At 36.3% G+C, this 23,778-nt stretch overlaps 1 protein-coding gene across 1 annotated transcript in view; it reads left to right on the forward strand.

Annotated features, from left to right (window-relative positions):
• The window catches only part of MAP3K2 (mitogen-activated protein kinase kinase kinase 2), a 99,470-nt gene extending 77,306 nt beyond the window's left edge, over positions 1–22,164 (forward strand). Inside the window, exons 13-17 of the mRNA XM_061135412.1 lie at positions 127–275; positions 651–782; positions 4,819–4,948; positions 10,592–10,769; positions 13,234–22,164. Coding sequence (XP_060991395.1) covers positions 127–275; positions 651–782; positions 4,819–4,948; positions 10,592–10,769; positions 13,234–13,459 — 815 coding nt within the window. The 3' untranslated portion in view covers positions 13,460–22,164. The remainder of the gene's footprint in view (positions 1–126; positions 276–650; positions 783–4,818; positions 4,949–10,591; positions 10,770–13,233) is intronic.
• The last annotated feature ends 1,614 nt before the right edge of the window (positions 22,165–23,778 follow it).

A 23,778-nucleotide genomic window follows, 5' to 3' on the forward strand; every position in this document is an offset into this window, starting at 1 on the left:
ATTTGGATGAACATGATTTTCTCTTAATATCCAAGCATATTCAATTAAAGATATCACCAATGCAATAGTCCTTAACCATTGTGTGCCATTGGGCTACTCCCATTTTAAGAAAATGTTCTTTTTTAGCACCTCGTGCTCCAACCAACTGGAGATTGGGCAAATTACTTGGCCAGGGAGCCTTTGGCAGGGTCTACCTCTGTTACGATGTTGATACAGGAAGAGAATTGGCTGTTAAGCAAGTTCAGTTTGACCCAGATAGTCCTGAGACCAGCAAGGTAAGAATCACTGAACAAGCTACTTTGTCATGTTATAAGAACCATTTTAACTAAAATAAATACAACACACCATAGAATTTTTTTGTTTTTCCTCAATGCAAATTATTTGAAAAAAATAGATAATAGATATGTTTATTTACTGTGTACTCTGGATTTTCTGTTTTAATACTCAGTTGTATTCCTAATCTGATTTAGTGTTGGTTTAGCATACCATCAAGGACTGTTACCTAATTATTGCTTAGAGACTTTAAAATGTTTATTCTTTGGGAAGTGGAAATTTCAGAATGAAATCACCTTGATGGTCCATGATGTTTGAATTTTTTTTGCTTTTACTAGCAATGCTATAAAGACTTAACAGTGAGTTCTGTCTTTCAGGAAGTAAATGCACTTGAGTGTGAAATTCAGTTGTTGAAAAACTTGCTGCATGAGCGAATTGTTCAGTATTATGGCTGTTTGAGGGATCCCCAAGAAAAAACACTTTCCATATTTATGGAATATATGCCAGGGGTAAGTTAGTACATCCTTTGAAATTAGAGATACTCTATTTAAAAGTCTTGAGGATAAAGGAAAAAACAACTTTGATTATAAAATGTTACAGACACTTTGGAAGAGTTTTAAATTTAATATAATTTTATTTTTCTATCTTCTTCACTTATCTTTGTATTTCTTTTCTTTTTTTTAAATACTAAAGTATACTAAAATAGATTATAAACATCATAGCAGTCTATCCTCAGATTTCCCTAAGTGCCCTAAAAATAACAGATAACTGGTTTATCCAAACCAGGGTTCAGCCCAGGACCACACATTGCATTTTGCTGCCATGTCTCTTACTCCTCTTTGAACAGAAAACAATTTTTAGGTGACATAGATTTGACAAAGAGACCAAGCTAATTGTTCAGTTGACAGTCTCATCTCATAAATTTCTCTGATCACAGCCTCGTGGTGGGGTTTAGTTTGTTCCTTTGTTCCCATATTTCCTATAAACTCCAAGTTAGATCTAAAATCTAAATTATATTCAAATTCAGCATTTACTCTCAGGCATCCCAGATGATGCTGTGCATCCCAGTAGAAGACATACAGTTTCTGGTGGTTCTGATAGTGATGTTAAGATTGACAGCTTGATGAGGGCAATTGACATCCTGTTTTCTCCATTGTAAAGTTTTGTTTTTCTGAAGACCAGAAAGTAATCTGAGCGGTAGCAGTGGCACATCGGACTATCCAGTTCCTTTTCAGTCATCCACCTAAATGTTTTTAACACAGATTGGTAATAATTGCCTGAGTCATTCATTTCATGAGGAGGTGAAAATGTGATTTGCAAAAAACTTTTATTCCTTCTACATTATTTTTAGTATATGTAGAATACATTGTAAAACTAATGATTTTCAAGATGGTGATATATTTACTCACTTAAAAATACATTCATTCTCATAATAGGTGATATATGTTAGAAAAAGATTTGTGGATGTTTAAGGAGAGAGCTTATTAGAATTGTATGTAAAATAAAATATACATATTGCAGTTTAATCTTATGGATCAACAAAACCGTGGACCAGTATCTGATAGTACAGTTGTCCCTTGGTATCCCCAGGGAATAGTCCAGGACCTCCCACAGATATCAGAATCCAAATATGCTCACATCCCTTATCTAAGGGTATAGTATTTGCATATAACCTACACACATCTTCCCGTATACATTGTCATCTCTAAATTACTTATAATCCCTAATACACTGTAAAATGCTACATAAATAGTTGCCAGTGCAGCAAATTCAAGTTTTGCTTTATGGAACTTTCTGGAAATTTTTTTCCAAATATTTTCAGTTGAGTCTGCAGATGTGGAGTCCGAGAATGTAGAGAACTGACTGTAATGGTTTTAACTGTCCTCAATCTTACAAGAGCAACAATAAACTTTATTTTTATTTTCATGAGTAATTGTTTATAGTGACATCATTGTTATTCGTCATTGCTGCTGTTTTATTTTCAAAGGTTATGTTGGTAGTGTAAAAAATGTTCTTTAAAATTTAGTCTACAGAAATAATGCAAAAGAAGAAGAAAGTTGTGTACCTTTATTTTAGTACTGTCTGTAATGGGAAAAGTGGAAATATCCATTCACTAGTGGAAGTAAATTATGATGACATTGTCCAAGAGAATATATATTTAAAATTGTGAAAACCAAGTAACAAAGTTGGAGGAGGTGGGAAGTTCTTTGAGAGCAAAAAAGAATATAAAATACTTTTTGATATTGGTAATGGTATTTTAAAAGTATCTGTATTTGAACAATAACAGAAGAAACTAAAAGAAAATGTATTATGTTGGTGTTGTGATTGATTTTTCTCTTATTCAGATTTCCATTACTGTGTGTGCAGTAAATATGTAAATTAAATATCTATGAATAAATGTGACTAGAGATGCAGACTATTGAATATAACGTTAATTAAATTGGTTTGTTGGCTAGAACCAATCTATGTCACAAATAGAAATGTAAGTAATGTATATTTAGCAATCTTAAGACTAAGCTAAGACTATCCAGGAAAAGGTATTAGATCACATTTCTGATTAGATTTTGTAAAGATAGCTATCTTTTCAAAGTATAGGTTATCAGTCCTTGAATTTGAAAAGCATGTTACTAGATTAATTATAGTTCTTGATAATCTAAATGAATTATATGTATGATAAGCCCATGGCATATATGGACTGGACCTAAATGTTCCTAGACTTTGCTGAATCTCCAGGTCTGTGAATTCTGTATAATTTCCTTCAGTAGATTTGGTATAGTGGACCCCTTTATGCCCTGGATTCAAGCTTTGCCAGAAATGTCATTCTGTTGTTCAATTTCCCCAAACATAGCATTCCATTTTTTAGCTAATCTAGAACTATTTTCATATCAGAACTGTAAGTTTCTTTTTATTTCCAGTACCTGGATTAGCAGTTGACTTCTGTTACTCTCCTTACACACACACAGTTTATCTGGCACAGTGCTTTCCAGCCCATTCCAGTTGTTCACACTGAAGAAGGTAACATTTTCATGTTACATGGCAGTATACAGATTACACTGAGAGAGCTGTTAGCACCATGGGCCACTGGCCTAGCTGCCTGAGGACCCAGAGGATGCATAAGTCTGACAGTCATTTGCAGCCTACAAGTATTGGGGCACTTATGATTTAGAAAGCTCAGTTCTAGCTGTGTTATTTTGTGCATTATTACAATAGAGACATAGTAAGTTGACTGAACAGTAAGCCACATTGAGTTATAGGTTTGCCTGGTTGCCTGGCTTGACTCACTGTCTAAGGCTTTCAGTACATGTCTGCAAGTCAGGCTTAGCAGAACTGCATCTTGCTGTCTCTTCAAGGATTGCTCAGAATAGTGGGAACAGCATGTGGCTAAATCTGCAAAATACAAGGATCTATTTTTATATGACAGAGTATATAGTTTACAAGAATTGAAAGAAAGACAGGAACATTTGGCTATATTTTCTCTTTAAAGGAAAAGATTTTGTCCCTCAGGAAGCATTTTATTTCTGTCTTTTAAAGTGGTGATTATCAGATTTGCATGTTGGAATTATCAGAGAAGCTTTTTCAAAATTCAGATGCCTATGTCTTACCTCAGATTGATTCCCTGTTCTCAGAAATAGCACCTGCCTAAAAAGACTTCAGAAAATTAGAAATTCGTTTTTAATATATTTTTCTCACATTTTGACCTAAAATGGTGAGTATATAAAAGAAAACCTTTAAAATCTCATATGTGTTCTGATCTTCTAATCATACCCATTCTTTCTCTTGAGAAGTAAATTTTCAGATATCAATAAAACAGTGTTTTAAAAACAAAGTAAAAAAAATAATAAAAATAAAAACAAAGTAAGAACAAAGTAAATAAATGTAAAGTAGGACACATATAGAAGAACAAGTAGGAAAATTTTTTAAAAAATGTATTCAGGGCAAAAACAAGCAAGACAAAGGTACTGGAGAATTTTATAAATTGTACTAATTGCAAGGGAACAGGAGATAGAACCAGTGCAGTAACTGAAACAAGGGTATCAGTTAAAAAATAACTTAAAGGCTTCCTTCAGCTATGCCACTTACTCTTTCACAGTTCTAGTCCAGAAATATAGTAGAGTTTTGTGTTAAATTAATAGCATATAATGTCCTTCCTAAGAATTCCTGTGTTCTCCAATTAAAGCCTTCTAGTCATTAACTAGGATTCTCCAAATTAAAACATCTAGTTTTAAATAAATAAGTCATGGGATGTAATGTACAACATAAGGAATATAGTCAAATAATACTGTAATGACTTTGTACAGAGGTAGATGGTTACTAGGAATGATCATAGTGGTGATTATTTTGTAATGTATTTAAATGTGAAACTAACATGACACCTGAAACTAACGTGACATTGTATGTCAACTAAACTCCAAATAAATAAAATAAAGAGTACTTCATTCAGTCAATAAGAATAATAGATAAATATAGGTACACAAATCTTAAAAATATTTACCAGTACTTTTCCTTTCAAACCATACTATAGTTTTCTTTTTTCTTTTTTCCTAGGGCTCCATTAAGGACCAATTAAAAGCATATGGAGCTCTTACTGAGAATGTGACCAGGAAATATACCCGTCAAATTCTTGAGGGAGTTCATTATTTGCACAGCAATATGATTGTTCATAGAGATATAAAAGGTAAGCAATGAGGTGTTTTTAAGTACTCAGTTGTTTGCTTTTTTTTTTTAATGAAAATATGCTGTGATTAACAAATTTAACATTTAAATTAATTCATCTACCTTTACAATGCCATAGGAAAACAATTCCAGCTAGTCCTGTTGTTCAGGTTTCTACAAGAGGGAATCTCTCCTGTGGAGGTTCATAGAACCAGTAAAGTTCAAATGAAGGAGACATATTTTCATACACAGTGCATAGGCTCAGAACATAGTGGCTAAGAATCGGGGCTCTTGGGTAAGGAGAGGATGGGACAGATTGAGAAAGGAGCATTGAAACATACACAGCACCAGGTATAGGACAGACAGCCAGTGGGAAGCTGCAGTGGAACACAGTGATCACAGCCTGGGGCTCTGTGATGACATAGAGGGGTGGGCTAGGAGAGACATTCAAGAGGGACGGGATATATGTATAGTTATAGCTGATTTATGTTGTTGTATGGCAGAGAACAACACAGATTGTAAAACGTCCCCCAATTAAAAATAAGAAAAAAAATAGGGGCTCAAATTTGACCCAGTTCAAACTCAGGCTTTATCCATCACCACATGTGTAATGTGGACAAGACACTTAGTCTCTCTATGCCTCGGCTCCTCGTATTTGTAAAAATTATTTTGGCTGATCTGGATCTTTGTTGCTGCACTCGAACTTCCTTGAGTTGTGGCGAGCAGGGGCTGCTCTTAGTTGAGGTGCACGGGCTTCTTTTGTTTTGGAGCACAGGTTCTAGGTACACAGGTTCAATGGTTGTGGCGCATGGTCTTAGTTGCTGAGACATGTGGAATCGTCCCTGATTGGGGATTGAACCCATGTCCCCTGAGTTGGCAGGCAAATTTTTATCCAGCGTACCACCAGGGTAATCCTCAGCTCCTCATTTTTAAGGAGGGTGGTAATGGTGTACAGATCACAGAGTTCTTAAAAGGATTAAATGGGTTAATGTGTATAGACAGCATCCTTAAAAGGCAGCCTGCTATCTAGAAAGCACTCAAGATTAGTTACAATGATGATGTATGTTGAGATTGTATTTAAAGCTGTGGGGAATGGACCTCATTACTTAAGAGAATAAGAGAGCCTAAGACTGAGCTTTGATAAGCAAGTTAAAAAAGTTTTTCATCAGTCTTTCTGGGGCTCTTATGAGCTACCAGGAATTTACTTCTTTCCTGCGGTGTGTCACACCCTGAAGATGGCCATACTCAGACTAAAGAGGACATCCCTAACCAGTGTTGGTCACAGAGTAGAATCTGCTGTAGATTGCTGGAGCTGGATCACATGTACAGAATGGACCTGCCTAGTGACTCTTAGAGGATGGCAATGTGACTCAAGATCTGAAAGAAATAGGAGCCTGTTTTTCACCTCAAGATCTTCCCTGCTTAGGCAGACCTCAGATGTCAAGTTCAAAACCTGAAAGCCAAGAACTGCATAAGGTGGTGACCATTTTATAATGTGTAGAAGTATTGAATCACAGTATTGTACGTCGTGGAACTAACATAGTGTTGTAGGTTGAGTATACTTCAATTAAGTATACTCCCTATACTTTGTAGGGAAATGATTTGTGAGTTATTCTATTAGTAATAATCTCTATTCAAGCCAGTTTCTCTTTCGCCTTCATAATAAGATAAGGTAAAGGAACCGAGGGGAGCTACCTGCTCACGTGGATCCTCTTCTGACCTTGCCAGTGACATGAGGAAGTTGGAAGCAAGCTGATTTAAAAACATTACAAGGGGCCATTTTGCTGTTCGTGACATGAGACAGACGGTCACTGTGGGTATCATCAAAGCAGTGGACTAGAAGGCAGCTGGAGCTGGTGAGGTCACCAGGTCTGCCCAGAAAGCTCAGAAGGCTAAATGAATATTATCCCCAGTACCTGCCACCCCAGTCTTAATCAGCGGTGGAAGAGCCGTCTCAGGACTGTTTGTCTCAATTGGCCGTTTCAGTGATAGTCAAAGACTGGTTAATGGTAACAGTGCATCGTAAAACCTGTCGAAGGAAAGGAGAATGTTTCTGTGGACCACATGTTTTGTGTGTGGCAGTTTATTAGTTTTAAAAATCAGTACTTTTTAATGAAAACAACTTGACCAAAAATGTGTCACAGAATTTGAAACTCCTTAAAAAAAAGTTTAAAGAGAAAACACAAACAAAGACAGAAAAACATTATAGGGGGAATATATTGATAAGAAAAATGTAAGATATAAAACTGAATATGCAGTATGATCTCAAGTTTACAAAATTAAAGTATGACGTAGAACAATTTTCACATGATTAATGGTGGTTATTTTCAAGTAGCAGGATGAGTGGTAATTGTTTATTTCCTTCATATTTTTTACTTTTTATGTATTTTCTAAACTTTTATAATGAACTTTTTTGTTTAATTAAAGAGAAACCTTTTATTATTTATTTATTTTTGGCTGCTATTGGTCTTCCTTGCTTTGCATGGGCTTTCTCTAGTTGGCGGTGAGTAGAGGCTACTCTTCACTGTGGTTTCGGGGCTTCTCATTGCTGTGGCTCCTCTTGTTGCGGACGAGCTCCAGGTGCTCAGGCTTCAGTAGCTGTAGCACGCGGGCTCATGGTTGTGCATGGGCTTAGTTGCTCTGCTGTATATGAAATCTTGCCAGGCCAGGGATCGAACCCGTGTCCCCTACATTGGCGGGCAAATTGTTACTCACTGCACCCCCAGGGAAGTCCCAGAATGAGCAGTGTTTAAATGGCAAGGCAAAAGGAAAGGTAGTTGCTTACTTTTAAGTTTAGACTCATGAGTTCATAATGAAAAGTAGGGAACCAGCTTGTTATTTCATAATAGGGTTTCTTTATTTGACTTTTCTTTTATGAACTATACTACTGAGGACTAAATAGAGGATGACCTTTATAAAAATATTTTGGCTAATAAAGAGGGAATGATAGAATAGTACCATTTTACAACTACTAATGGGATTAATAGATACATGCATTAAACATTAATGCTTGCTAACGTCACCTCACAGAGACAGTCTGTCATTGCATGCTTCCTATTTGTAGACTATATCTACAAAGCAGTTTCCTACCACCCCCCCGCCCCCGCCAAGTTCTTTTTGAACCTGAGTCTGATCAAGCCTCTAGATTCAGCTACCAAATTGTAAAATTATGGAACATTTATAGAGAACAGATCAGCATGTTAAATGACTCCTTAGGATAGACTTGGCAAAACCTAGACAATAAGAAAGCTATAGGCAGACAACTTAGATTCTTCATAAACTGTAAATTAAAAAAAAAAGGTTGGAAGGAACTTTAGGAAAGACTTAAAAGATGTATCAGTGATTCTCAACATAAGGTCCTTGTTTGCATTCAGATTTTTTTGAAAAAAATACTAAAAAAACCAAAACACTGAGTATATATTTAATAACATCAAGGAATTATTATCTTATGTATGATAAGAGTCCTTATCTTTTAAATTTGTGTACTGAACTGTTTATTGATCATGATATCTTTAATTTGATTCAGATAATAAGAGGGGAAGGAGTGGCTAGTAGTGTGGTTAGAAGAGGTTTCCCAGATGATTGCTGGGATTGGGTGAGGGGGTCATGCAGTATTCTGTCTGCTTTTGTGTGTATTTGAAAAGTCTCCTTAACCGTTTACTTTTAACATATCCAAAGTAAGTTTTTAAAAGGTTAGGTAACTGTATTGGGAACCTGCTATATACATTTTCTCCTCAGCCCTTTGTATGGCTGGGCATTGATTCAGCATTGGTGATGACTCCCCAGAGATAGCTCTCCTTGTCTGTGACCTGTCTGGGACTGTTTCTGCCCAGGTGGTCACCATTAAAAACTGGCTTGTTGGTTGTCCTTCCCCAACTTAAATATTTTAGACACTGTGGTGTGTGGTTTGTTGTTTTTTTTTTTTTTTGACAGAGTCCTTCTTTAAGTGTTGAATAGCGAGAGGTGTCAAAAAGGCAGTGCTGTTTTAGAGAATCACTGGTACCAAGGCATACTTTGGCTTCTGCATGCAGAGAACGAATCCTTGACTCTCCCCTCAAGACAGGCCTTAATTGACTAGACTGGGAAATTTGCTGGGAGAACAGAAGACTGGGCCAGAAGTTCGTGGTGGGGATGGACGGTTTGCGTTCTCTCCAGTCTATAATATAGGTTTTTCTCCACTATTCACATTCCTTCTTAGAGGCTGTTTTTTTTTAAAAAAAGGAGAAGACAGATAAGGAATCTTTTTTTAATCTAAAATATCCTGAAGGTTAGGAAGATTTTAGGTAAAGTTTAGAAACTAAAATAAAGTCAATAAAATTAACTGCTTGTTTAAAAACAGCAACTTAGCTGGAACAACATGAGCAAAAAAAAAAAAAAATAGTAAAGTCATTGGTTTATAACCAAAGTGCAAAATAAATATCTGTGTATTCACACTGGTAGAAATGGATGGTTGAATAAGTAGGAAAAAAGAGACAAATCTCCCACACAGAATAATTCCAAATAATATATGTAACTACTAAAAAAGAAAAAGGTAGTTTTTTAGAGGTAATTTATATATGAAGAAACTAGACTTATAATTCTAGAAAAAAGATTGAGTTTAAAGAATGATAAAGGGGAAAATAGAGAATGAAAATAAATGCACCTAGCTCCCAGTCTGTTGGTTTCTGATACCATTCTCCACTAAGAGGAACTAGTGTTCCTTGGAGCAGTGGCCGACTATAGCCCTGGAGCAGGAGGCACAGAGTGAGCATCCGCTAGCACCAGAACGGAAGACAGTGCCAACAGTAAACAGTCCAGAGGTCCAGCCAAGCAAGACACAGTGACTGAGTTATGGCAGAGGGACACAGGAGCCAATAGAGAGGGCTCCCAGTGGACAAAGCTGTAAACGACATGAGCCAAAACAAAAATAGTAATAAAGTCATTGGTTTATAACCCAAAGTAAAAAATAAATGTTCACATATTCAGATTGATAGAAATGGATGGTTGAATAAATAGGAAAGAAGAGACAAATCTCCCATGCAGAATAATTCCAAATAATATATGTAACTACTAAGCCTAGAGCATAATTTCTCACTCCCTTATACATAGTGAACTTCTTCCAGAGAGCTTCATATGGAAGGGGGGAAAGAGTAATTTACAGTGAAGGACTCTGTAAACACTTTCTCAGCTCAGCAATCCTGGTTAGTTTATAATAAAGTTAAAAGTTTGTTATAGAAGCAAATGAAATTTTAGGAGATGCTAGGTTCCCAGGGAAAGAATCCTATAGACATGGGCTTCTTGCTTTATAACAGAGAGGCTATGGCCAGGAGCCTGCTATTGCTTTCATCATCCTTCTCTGAACTTCTCATTCCTTTTTTTTGAACTTCCCATTCTTAGTCCTTTTCCCCTCCCACTTGCACCAGCCCTTTTCAGTGGGAGAACCTTTTCTTAGGTCTGGAAGCACACAGTGACACTAAATTTTCGTTGTTCCATATAAGAAATCTTTAATATACACTGACTTTACGCCTGGCATTATGCCAGGCACTATTCAGAGGTGCAAAGCAGCCTGATTTTGGAGACAGATTGAAGAGTCCAAGTAATTTTCTGCCTTTTTCTTTTATATTATATTATGTTATATTCCAGATTGTCAATAAAAATAATGAAATGAGGGTATTTCTTGTTTTAGGTGCAAATATTCTGCGAGATTCAACAGGCAACGTCAAACTAGGAGATTTTGGGGCCAGCAAACGGCTTCAAACCATCTGTCTTTCAGGGACGGGAATGAAGTCTGTCACAGGCACACCGTACTGGATGAGCCCTGAAGTGATTAGTGGAGAAGGCTATGGCAGAAAAGCAGATATCTGGTAGGTTTTGACGTGGGGTTTGCCTTAAAACACAAAACTTATTAACATATTTCCACTCAGGATGGAAATTATTGAAATGAACTTAAATTCTTTTTTGTACTTTTGAAATAGGATGTCAGGATTACAAGGGTTGATATCATTTTAATTATGCCCTTTGAGGCTTAGTAACTGACCAAATAAATAGAGCTTTCGAATCATTTTTTTCATTCTTTAGGAAGGATTTCATCTTGAGCAAATTTCAGCATTAGAAAACTGTCTTCATTTTATTTCCCAGATGAACTTTTAAAATACTTAATCTTTATTGTTAGTCTTATAATTCAGTTAACCTTTAATTGCTTAATAATTTTAAGTTAGAACATAGAACAGTCATTTCCTACTTCCCATTGAGAAAAGTGGGTTTTTTTTCTTTGGTGTTTATTGGTATTTATTGAAGTGGAGAAGAGAAGGTTTCTGTCTGTGACCACTGCAGAGCTAGGAAGTGAGGGGAGTCTCTGTTCCTCCCCTTGCCGTTCACTAAAGGTCACTCTGGTTTCTCCTTAATCAAGTTCTCACTGCGCGCCAGCCCCTGAACCTGAGTCTGGGAACCCTGAGAGGTTAGCAGCTCTCTACACCCTTTCCATTGTGCAGCTCTAGAGTCTCTCCCGCCTGCTTCTCAGCCCCAGTTACTTAAGATGAGCTCTTTTGAGTAAAGTTTTTAATAGGTACTCATTTTAGACACCTAAAGACAGAGAATTTCTGATGTTGCTATTCTTTGTAAGATAAAGACAAAAAAACACTTACATTCAGTGGCAGGCTAGAGAATTATATCGAGCAAAACTTATGAATAATATTCTGTGCCTAACAAATTTGAGAGCTTAAATTGCAGTTTGTTTTCATTGATTTTTGTGTTTGAAGGACAGGTTTGGGTTTTTGTTTTTAGTTCAAACATAAGCTGTGTATTTTTTTTAACAAGATATAGCACAGTAATTTAGTTGTAACAAAGCCATCAACAGAGCCATATAGAAACAAAACTAAAGGTATTGCTTTAGATTGATTATCTCCCTTAAATAGGAAAAATTTAACCTGTTAGTCTAGTGGTTCTCAAACCTATCCACACATTTGAGAAATGGAGGGAAGGAGGAGGATTAGTGCTTTAAAATTTAGCTATACCCAGAGCCCATCTCAGAACAATTATATGTGAGTATCTCAAGAGTGGGGCCCAGGCAAAGATTTCTGAAGTGTTGTCAGGTTTGAGAAGTACAAGTCTAAAGTAATAAGCAATAAAAACCATGCCTTCAAAGCAATTCGAAAGCACAAAGTTAAAAAAATAAATATGGTAAATTTCTCTTATCCTAGCAAGAGGAGGAGGGAAGCACCGATTGATTTCTCATTATTTTTTATCCATTTTTGATTGCCCAGATTGGAGTTTAACAGACATCAAATATTGAAAGTTATACAAATGTATTATATGCTACAATTCTCACTACTTTACATTTAGAAAGCTCTTCTAAGATAGTACCAGCTTTCGGAAAGAAAAGCACTTTCTAAAGTTTGCATAAATGTTTAAGTTGGCTGTTGGCTCAGCTAAAAGTCAATGTAATGCACTAAAAGGCATTTTATTAGTAACAGTTATTATAAAACTATTCATTTCATGTACCACAAATTTAACTTTTTGGTGCAACAAGAAGAATATTTGAGTTTTTCCCATCTATTTCTATAGCTGTCAGAATTCATTGAAATGCAGACTCAAAACATAAATTTTTCTTCAAGACTGCATACGTAAAATACTTTTCCTATAACTGCACTATATCCCTGAGAGATCCCTACTGGGGAGTTCAGTAGTGACTACAGGCATATTTATCTTTAAAACAACTTTTTTCTCATTGTTTGGGTTTGGGATTGATACCAAGTTTGGAAAAAGATATTTCCTTAAGATTACATAAATTCACTTAAAAATGTCTCCTCAAATTTAAAAACCCTGTTTTCTTCAGCTCCTTCTGTCAGGTCTCCATGTCAGTCGATCTGAACTACATCCTTCTTGCCCTGAAGCGCTCTTCTCTCGGGTTGTCTCCGTTTGTCCCTCCGTGATTCTCCTCCAGACTGGGAGGGGGCCTGGTGCCTGGGAGCAGGTGTCCCGGCCATCACGCTGTTGGCCGGGCCAGCTGAGGCCTCAGTCACCGCTTTCCTTTTGGTGCTTCACAGCGGCTCCAAGGCCCCTCAGGGCTGCTGGGGATACGGACAGTCCGGAGCAGGGGCCCTTCAGAGGCATGTAGAAAGTCAGCCTCAGAGCCCAGCGGCTCCACAACGGGTGCCGAGGGCCTTGACCTCAGTTACGGTTGTCTGTAATCACAGCCTTGTAATGAAGTTTACCCTTGAAACCAAGTTGTATTTAAATGTATATGAACTTCACACGTTTCTCATTTCATAGGTAGGTAACTGACCTTCATGATGATGTTTGTGTAAGTTTTTTTTTCTCCCCTCTCAGGAGCGTGGGCTGTACTGTGGTAGAAATGCTAACTGAAAAGCCTCCTTGGGCCGAGTTTGAAGCGATGGCCGCCATCTTTAAAATCGCCACTCAGCCAACGAACCCAAAGCTGCCACCTCACGTCTCAGACTACACTCGAGATTTCCTCAAACGGATTTTTGTAGAGGCCAAGCTGAGACCGTCCGCTGACGACCTTCTGAGGCACATGTTTGTGCACTGTCACTAGCGGCTGGCAGCCTCTCCTGTGCCTCTGCCCAGCTCCCATCTGTCCATTCACCTTCTCTCTGACTGCACTTTCTCTTTTTTACAAAAAAGAGAGATGGGGGAGGAAAAAAAAGACAAGAGGGAAAAGTGTTTCTCTTGATTCTTGGTTAAATTTGATTATTAATAATAATAGTAACCTAAATTTTTTATATTTAATCTTTTTTTCCCTTACAAGAACTTGAAACTTTTTTTTTTTTAATTTTTATAATGTACTGATGTGGTTCAGAGACATACAGCACTTTAGTACATAGTCACTCTTTTTAGTACAAAAAAATCATTGGAATACCTAAAGATTGTAGAGTCTTTCCCTGTGTCACTGACAGATTGGCAGTGATGGGGAGACATGGAAAACAAGAAGAGAAAAATGATGTATAATTTGTAGTTTTTAGTGATAGTATTTAAAATAGATTCTCGTTTGTGGGGTTGAGCCCTAAACTTGAGTTTAGGATAGGTACTCAACTGAAAGAATATAGGTTCTTTCTTGTATCTGTATTCTTTAGATCCTAACCTCTGTCTACCAAGCTTTTTGCTCAGTAGGAATCTTGATAGAAAATATGAATCTCTAGAGGTATGTTTATTTGTTAATCCTAACCAGTATAATAAGCAAATACACTATAATAGATCCATATTACTGGAATCTATAAACCTTGAGGGATAGCTTTCTGCTTAAAAAAAAAAAAAAGGATACTGTTTTATTTTAAAGCAGATATGTGAAGTCAATAAGCAAATCCAAATTAAAAGATAGAAGACTGCTCTAATTAAATGTGTGAGAGTCGAAGAGACCAAATTTGCCAGTCAACAGAAATAATGAAGAGAACTGAGTGTTGTTCAGTGTATTTTAAACTGTGTTCTTTACCTGAGGGGGAAGTCCCAAAATTAAGGGAAAGGAGAAATAAAATCATGTATACTGTATCTTTCTGATTCTAGCTCCTGATTCCCCATAGATAAACATTCTTTAGGAACTAAGAGTTTAACCTGGAGTGTCCGTGTTTTAAAAGCTAATGTCGTGAGATAAAACCCTTGTTCTTTGGATCACAGAGTACTAAAGTACCTCAAAAAACAGTTACCGTGTAAAACAGTGGTTTTCATGGCTGGGGTGGGGATAATTTTACCTGGCATTTGGCAATGCCTGGAGACATTTTTGGTTGTCATAAAAAAGAGGATGCTAGAGGCCAGGGATGCTGCTAAGCAAACTAAAATACACAAGAACAGCACCTCCCTTCCCCCATCAAAAAGTTATCCTCCCCAGATATTAAAAGTGCTGAAGCTGAGAATCCCTGAGATAAATACTAGCCCTGTTTATAAACCGAAAATGCCTATATACAAAGCAGGTTCCTTGCAAAAAGTAAATTTCAGAGAGTGATATAGTGCATAATGAGGGTTTTACAAGAGCAGATAATCACTACTTCAAGTCAAGGGTGAATGATCTGTACAAACAGCAAAGAACAACCCTTTTCTTACCAGCTGCATATTGCACCCAAATCAGTAACTTTCATTTTGGAAATAAAATTAACTTAAACATGGAGCCTACCTATTGAATTCAATCATCTGTATGTATGTATTCTTTCCTTGGAATCAGTTCATTCATAATTGTGGGAAAAGAAAGGCATATTAAAACAAAGTATTAACTACTTTAAACGAAGGTTGAAGACTGCCAGATATTTCTAGCATAAGAGCCAAGGACATTAAGCAGAAAGAGACTACTGGGAAACTCCCACTATCTCTGATGGACTTGTGCTACTGAAAAACATGAATGATATCAGTGGTTTGGCCACTTGCAATTTTTTCAGCATATTAAAGCAAGGGCTAAGTACTTTAAGGGTCTAGAAAATAGTATTCTTCCTGGAGGCCCTCAATGTGATGCCTTTCATGGGATTCATAAGGGACTTGGGTATTTTATTTTCTGCTAAAAGGTATGCTTGTTTAGGAACTCTTTTAAAATACTTTGTTTCTGAAGTTGAGTAGATGTTGGTTTACTGTATCAAGGTCCTATCTGGCATTCCCTGTGGGAATATTTGAAATTCCACTAGCTAGTCTGAGAAGAAGTCAAAGCACAAATACAGCTGTTAAAGCTTCTCCTATTCCCATATAATGAAAGGAAACAGCTTGCAAGGAAGAACATGAATTAGTAGCCTACCTCCCACCCCCCAGAAAATCAACTGCCAAGTCTTGTGCTATAAACATAGTCCCCAAGGATGTGGATCTATTATAATTTCTTCATCTTTTACGAGTGAAGGCATCTCTTCTACTTGAGCAAGACCGTGGTATCTGGACCAGTGGGCTTTTCCTTCCTTTGTGTTGTGTGTTTGTGATTTCCTTTTGGCTCATTTTTGGTCTGTCAGGGTAATCAGCAGTGCAGAATATGAGGCAAGTGCTCTTTAAAGAGAAACCTTGGGAAACTGTGAAACCCAAAGCAAAATGTTTGCCTTTTTCAGTCTCTATTTCCAAAATGCTATAGAAAATAAAATCACCGGAAAAGAAACTACTATGTTAACACTGCTGCGTAAGACCTTTGTTTTATAAGAAAAATATTATTAGCTATGGAAAAGTATTGTTCTTTATGTAAAGACTTAAGAATAGACTAATAGTTTACAGAGTTATATAAAAATGTGATGTGAATTTATTTCATACAAGTTGTTAAAGGTACCAAAAACCACAAAAAGTTAATATATATAAAAACTACTAGAACAAAAAAGCTTAAAGTGGGGTGAGGTATGGTAAGATCAAAATTAAATTTAAAAAAGAAAATTTTGAAAGGAAACACATCTGTCAGGGGCTGTTAAATATAACACTCCATTTTTTTCTTTCTAATAATGATAAGGATCAACAAATGAAATTTGAACTTTTTAGGATGACTATAAATGTGTTTTGTTTTTTAAATGCACAACCTGATTCTTCTATACTGTAACGTTGCTTTGCTGAGGCTGGAAAATGACCACACTGCTAACTTTGTGCCTTTAAAATGCGTTCTGCTTTGATAGTGGCAGACTTTTTGGTGCTGGAGAAGATTCACTAGCAGTGTTTTATGTGCTTTTCAGGATATACCTTTCTACTTAGGCCTTGAGAGATTCAATATGGCATGACTTAGGCTTGGACCAAATACAAGATCTTTTACATTGCACACAGATTATATTGAATAAAAGGGTTGAAAAATATCATAATGACTAATATAAATTTTGATGATAATTCTTTAAAATGTATTTTAAAATATACAGACTTTGAAAGTTTCAATATGACGATCTTTAATTTTCCTCATTTACAAAACATGTTACTAACCTGAGAAACGGTTGAAGACTACTGCCTTGGAAAGTTTTCAAAGGCATGACAACCTTACATAATTTATATGGATTGAAATGTTAATGCACAGGCTGAACTATAAAAGAAAAATTAAAACTTACTTCATAGTAAATTGAATTGGCTTTGAAGGAGTCTTTATCTTATTTCCAATAGAAGCTACATTTTAAAGGTGAAATTATTTCTTTAGAGTAGCTTTCTGTGCTACTTCAGCTCTTGTATATGTCAGGTCTGGTGTGTAGTATTTCTGAGATGGAAGTATAATAAGGTACATGAAGTTACTGAGAAAATAAAATTTGAATAGTTTATAGGGACAACCAAGCTTGGGAGCAAAAGCAAAGACATTTGCCAGATGCAGACTCCTTGGCCCACAGCAGAGTTCTTTGTCAGTGATTTCATTTGGGACCAATAGTTTGGTATAAAGTCACCTAGTATCAGCCAAGTATAGGGATCTATCAATTTTTTTTTTTAACATGGTGAGTCTTCTTCATTTACTTATTCAATATTGTGACTTACTATGTCAGGTATTAAATTAGCTTGTCCTTAAGGAGGTCACAGTCTAGGAGGAAAAAATGGGCAAACAGTTGTTTTCTTGACATATCCTAACTCTGAAAAGTTCATCAATGACGTTTTAAACTGTTATTACTTACAAGGTGAGGGGAAAGCGATTTTGGGTGACCGTCAGCTGTTATAAACTGAACAACAGACAATAGAAGCACCCAGTTGAAGGGACCTGCACATGTCAGGCCCCCTCTCGCTCAGGACTCCCTCTGAAAACCCAGCCTCTGTTCAGACAGTTCCAGTGATGAGGGCATTTATTCCATTACATAGTAGTTTTTTCCCCCTGCTTTTTTCTTTTAAACAAAAGAATATTTTCTTTTGGTCTGAATTATTAAAATACCCAAAACATTTGATAGAAATTGAATTCTGTCAACAGTGTTATTTATACTAAGATCAGGAAAATTTCTTGAGATTTTACTGTTTTATATGAAGTTTGGCCTCTGTTACAAATGTTCATATTTATTTGAATCTTAAGATTGGTTAAAATGTTAATGAAAAGCAGTTTAATTGTTAATTTTTCGTAGTGCCTTTTTCTCTGTATGCCTTAATTTTGTTTTATATCAATAATAATTCACATTACCCACCGAAATGAAAGTTTCTCCAAAATCAGTAGGCTTCAGGAGTTCATTTGGCCTTAGACTGTGTACTGGCCATTAAACTTTTCTTAATGCCTACTTCCTCCTATCCTTTTCTACCTCTTTTTTAAAAAATATGTTAGAAGAGACACATTAACATTGTTTTGTGATAGACACATTGCAGTTTTACTAGACACAAATTTCTAAGATAAGGATAGAAAGAGATATTTTAATTCTAAAGAGACATAGTAAATTATTTTCCAGGTTGATTACTTGATTTTTCAGTCACATTGGCACTGTTCAAATTCTTTGCATATCATGGTTCAGTTACAATTTTCAAAGAAGAACTGGAATGGTGGTTTTTGTCCTAAAGAAGTCATTTAAATGGTTTACAAATATTAAGGCAGTGAGACTTAGGGCAATGAGCAAGAAATCCAGGGATTGCAAATTCTAATCCTTACTTTTAAGCTAGCATTTTGACTAAAACTCTAGCTTTTCTGTGAAGAGAGAGAGAGAGAGAGAGAGAGAGAGTGTGTGTGTGTGTGTGTGTGTGTGTGTGTGTGGAGTTGGGGCAGGGGTGGGAAGGAAGGAAAGGTGTGAATGTCCAATTAGATTAGTCTCTGTTCTTGGAAGAACAATTTAAATATGTATAATCTACTGATGTTGGAATGCCAGCACATTTTCCAAAAGTAGCTAGTACAAACAGTTGTTTAATAAAGGTATTTATTGTAAATTGCCAAGCTCTTGGTTGCTAAAAGTAGATTAAAATTGAATTTGTATGTGTGTATAATAGCTTATATATAATTCCTAAATAGGAAGTAATTGGTTTTGCATAGTTCTTCATGAGCTCTTTGGAATAGAAATTCTGCCAGACATTATCAAAACAAGCATCCTAGCTTACCAAGTGTCCAGAAGGAAATTGTTTTATACCTCTTTTTGGTTGGCTAGGGAAGGCGTGCTGTGAAGCTACTGTTCCTACTTGATAGTCGTCTTTAGCTTTGCTTTGACTTCTGCCGCAATCTGGACAGGATGCCATAATAGGTGTGGAAGTATGCCTAGCGACTCTGTTTTCACCTTTCAGAGCTGTAGTGGGTAGTGTGCTCTTAGGGGAGTTTAGAGAACCTTCTCTCGGTTGTAGTGAGAGTGGACATGGTTTAGTTTCAGAAAGTTGGGGGAGGAGTCATAGCTATAGTAAAGAATAAATTTTATCTTTGCTTGTATTACAGTCTCATGTAATTCTTCATATTTTTCAAAGTTGTGCATTTTAATTGACAGTAATGCTATTTTTGTTAATAACAGAAAAGGCGTTAAATCAGTGAGTACTATTATTCCCTATGTCTAATCACTTCTTGTTTGTATTTACAGTCTGTATTATCAGAATCACTTTAAACCAAAGCTTTTATATTCTCTGCACACATAGCCAAAATGATTAGCACTGTTACTTCTGCCCAATTGTAAGCTAATAGTATAAAAATGATAAAACAGGTACTAGTAGAATTTGTATCTCAATCTATCCTTCAACTTAAAGGACAGGTGCTTGGTGTTTGCATTTAGACATACAGAATTTACTTCAACTATTATGGAACTATATGGACATTACAAACTTGAGCTTGTACACGTGCCAATCTTAATGTCACTTGACCATAGATGCATATACATACACATTGATACACGATGCCTCAGGTTGGTGGCGTACTTTCTTCCTAGTGTCTTGACATTAATGAACTTGTGTTTGACTTGAGGGGCATTTCAGGAAAGTTGTGCAGAAAAGTAGGTTATGGACTTTTTGTGCCATAGACATTTTGGAAGATAAGGACAAGTCTGCTGTCCAGCATACATGCAGAATTTGTCCCTAAGTAGGATTTCTAAGTCCCTTAATGCCAGTTGAGGACAGTAAAGTTTGTAACTATACTGAAAAGCACTTTTGTCTTCACTTATTTGTGTAACTAACTGTTGGTGATTTTAGCATTAGCATTGCTTGGAGGAGAGAGATAAATAACAAAATTACGTCTAACTCTGTTAGACACTTAGGCTTCAAAATAGATTTGTCATGTTCTCATTTTTCCAAAGACTTTTTTTCCCACCTGGAATAAGAAAAAACAAGTGGAAACATATGAGCTGGAAAGGTTTATGGGCAAAAGAAAGTAGGCCAAACCCTTGCAATATACCCTGTTCAAGTGAAAGTGCAGTGTCTAAGGATAAGAATACTTCTTTAAAAACAAACACTTGTTTCTAATACAATCTGAGTAAGTAAAAGGTTTACATTTTTTCTATTGCTGTTGGTTTTAAAATTTGCTACCCTGCATTCTGAAATATTATAAAAGAGTTAATACCAAAAATACTTTTAATGTCTGACATCTCTTACATTTCACATGGTTCTTTTTATTCAAATATCATTGTAAATAAAAGTAAACTTGGATAAATATGAGAATAAACTTTTAATTGTTGCAAATTCTGATTATCAATTTGTAAATTTACCCTTTGACCTAATGTACATTTTTAAATGTAGCCATTAAATTCTCTATATTTAATCTATTAGTTTCTCTCTGTAAATGTTTTTAATCTCAGTTAAATGCTGGGCAGTTTATGTACAGAGGTGTTCTTTTCCTATCAAGGTTGACTTTTTTGCACATTTTTGGAAATGTTTAATTTGTACACTGATTTACTACTCTGACCAATAATTGTTGATGGGTGTGTGAGCATCGTGAATGCGTGCATTGAACTACTGTCTGTGTCTCTATGTTTAAACTTCTTTCAAGATGCAGCCATCAGTGACTGCATTGCTATTACTGATTTAGATGGACTTTCATGCTTTTACAAAGTATACTTAGCTATGGTTCTATCTTTGTTGAGAACTCAGGAGTTCAACATCACTTTCTGATTTTATATGTATTCTAAAATCCATGACTAAGTTGAAAGTATGCTTGTAACTCTGTGTACTGGGGGATGTGTGTGCGGAGATGTCTTTTTCTGTCTGTAGGTACGTGTATATATCCCAGTAATTTCTTATTTTCATTTCTACATTTTTATGAACTTGTTTTATAAGGGTACTGTTTAGTTAGAATAATTAAATATATATAAAGCTTTCTGAGAGATTATTTACTATATGAATATATTTTCAGCTGGCTGATCAAAACTATTTTCTTAATTTTGTTTTTACCATTGAAAATGTATTTGTATTTCCACAGTTGATGCAGATTTACTTAGATATCTATCAATTAAAATACTCTTGCAGAGAACATTGAATTCTTATTGAGAATCCTATGAAATGCAAATTAAGAGAAAAAAATAGGTTTTAAGCAGTAGCAAAAACACTGTCCACTAAAACAGCCTTTGAATTCTCAGAGCTATGAAAAAATGTGAGAAACTAAATTGTTTTGAAGAGATGTCAAGGCTTTTATATCTCCAGTTGCTGTTGGCCTGTCCTACTGTTTTTGAATATTTCTTTTATTCTACCCCAAAGATTTTCACTTTCAGTTTTCTTCTTTCTGGGCAAGGTCAGACCTCACTCATAAAACAATATATTGAAAAATTGTGATTCTTTGTGATTGACTATAAATTGGTTTAGAAATGTCCAAATATACATTATTGTCTCTTTATACCATATTTTGTATTTTAAATAACTGGCAGAAAAGGAATTGGGAATTAAATTTCCAATCTGACAATGTTGTTGTACTTAAGGAAAACCTTGTTTTTAATATGCGGTATCATGTAAAATTACTTATGTTAGGAATAGAGTCCACTGTTGAAGTTGAATGTCACTAAGCTTATGTTATAAGGAGCCGATATGATTAGAAAAACCTACCAGAAGCCAGACACAGTGTGGTATGTGCCACATTTCATGCACATTTGACTTTGTGTTCATTCAAAATTGTGCTTGTAAAAATGTATAAAATTTCTGAGTTTTACAGTTTTTATGTACTTGTTTTTTCTTGCTGGTAAATAGCTTTTTTTAAAAAAAATCTAATGTGAAAGAAACCATGTTTATATTTTGTTAGTGATCAATGACTTTGTTTATATGGAAATTTGTATATTGTTGGCACACATCTTTGTTTAGATTTATCGTGCATGAAGGCCTGCAATAATTAGCACAATGAAAATTGCTTTTTCTTACATGTTCATTTTTTGAAAGATTGTGGTGCAAAGGCTTACTCTAAGTAACCTTCTGGACTATGGAATGAATATAAATGAATGGCACTTTGAGTGTTAATAAAGCTGATATTTATTTCCACTGTGATTGCTTTGTCCACAGCTCTTCTTGGACACACTGTTGTCTCTCCTCTGCCTGATTTGATCACTTTCTAGGAGACAGCCTAGAAACATTGCAACTAAATCTTCCCAAGATAGAAGTCTGTAAGGTTCTCCTCAACACATGCTTTGGCATATTTCTCTATAGATACTTTGATTACCCATCAGGAATAAACAGTGACTGAAAACAAAAAGCCTACTGTCAGAGGGTAAAGAATGGACACTCCCACAGTATTGGAGATCATTTAACACTGTCACATAGAGGGCAGCTTAGCAATACCAAGTAAAAAGCCTTAGAGGCTTGTATATCCTCTGGCCCAACAGTTTTTGTGTATAGGAATATGATTGCAGATGTGCTAAAATATATCTATAAAAGCCCCAAATTGAGTTCTACATGTTCAGTACTCGGGGCTGTTGTAACAAAGTACTGCAAACTGGCTGGCTTGTTTTAGCTGTAGAGGCTCTAAGGCCAAAGTTAAGGTGGGCTTCTCAGGTTGCTCAGTGGTAAAGAATCTACCTGCAGTGCAGGAGACATGAGTTTGATTCCTGGGTCCAGAAGATCCCCTGAAGGAGGAAATGGCAACCCACTCCAGTATTCTTGCCAGGAAAATCCCAGAGGAGCCTTGGCAGGGTGGGGGAGTCTACAGTCTGTGGGGTCACAGTGGGACATGACCGAGCATAAGCACACACAACACACGCAAGGTATCATCAGGGCCGTGCTTCCCCTTAAACCTGTAGGGGAGTCCTTCCTTGCCTCTTTCTAGCTTCTGGTAGCCCCAGGCATTCTTGGCATGTGGCTGTAACTCCATCTCTGCCTCCTGTCTTCATGTGGTGGTCTCCCTCTGTTTCTTTTTTAAATAAGGACACCAGTCATGTAGTATCAGGGCCCACCGTAATGATATCGTTTTAACTTGATTACCTGTAAAGACTGTATTTCCAAATAAGGTCACATTCTGAGGTACTGGAGGTTAGGATTTCAAAATATCTTTTTGTGGGAAACACATACTGCAGGTATATTTTTCCCAGGTACCAAATACTTTCACCCCATCCCAACTTTCCCTAACTTTCACCCCATCCCAACTTCCCCCAAAGTCATTCCAACATCAACTCTTAAGTCCATGTATGTTACTAAACTTCAGTTCAGTCAGTTCAGTTGCTCAGTCATGTCTGACTCTGTGACTTCACGGACTGTAGCACGCCAGGCTTCCCTGTCCATCACCAACTCCCAGAGTTTGCTCAAACTTATGTTCATCCAGTCGGTGATGCCATCTAACCATCTCATCCTCTGTCATTCCCTTCTCCTGCCCTCAATCTTTCCCCGCATCAGGGTCTTTTCCAATGAGTCAGCTCTTCTCAGCAGGTGGCCTAAGTATTGGAACTTCCTTAAATAGTCATGAAACATTAATTTTTTAATGTTTTTCCAATAGTCATGAATGGTTGTGAGAGTCAGCTATGGTTTTTCCAGTAGTCATGTATGGATGTGAGAGTTGGACCATAAAGAAGGCTGAGTGCTGAAGCATTGATGCTTTTGAACTGTGGTGTTGAAGAAGACTCCTGAGAGTCCCTTGGACTGTAGGTAGATCAAACTGCTGCTGCTGCTGCT

Source organism: Dama dama, chromosome 33 (assembly GCF_033118175.1).
Source record: "Dama dama isolate Ldn47 chromosome 33, ASM3311817v1, whole genome shotgun sequence".
NCBI lineage: Eukaryota > Metazoa > Chordata > Mammalia > Artiodactyla > Cervidae > Dama > Dama dama.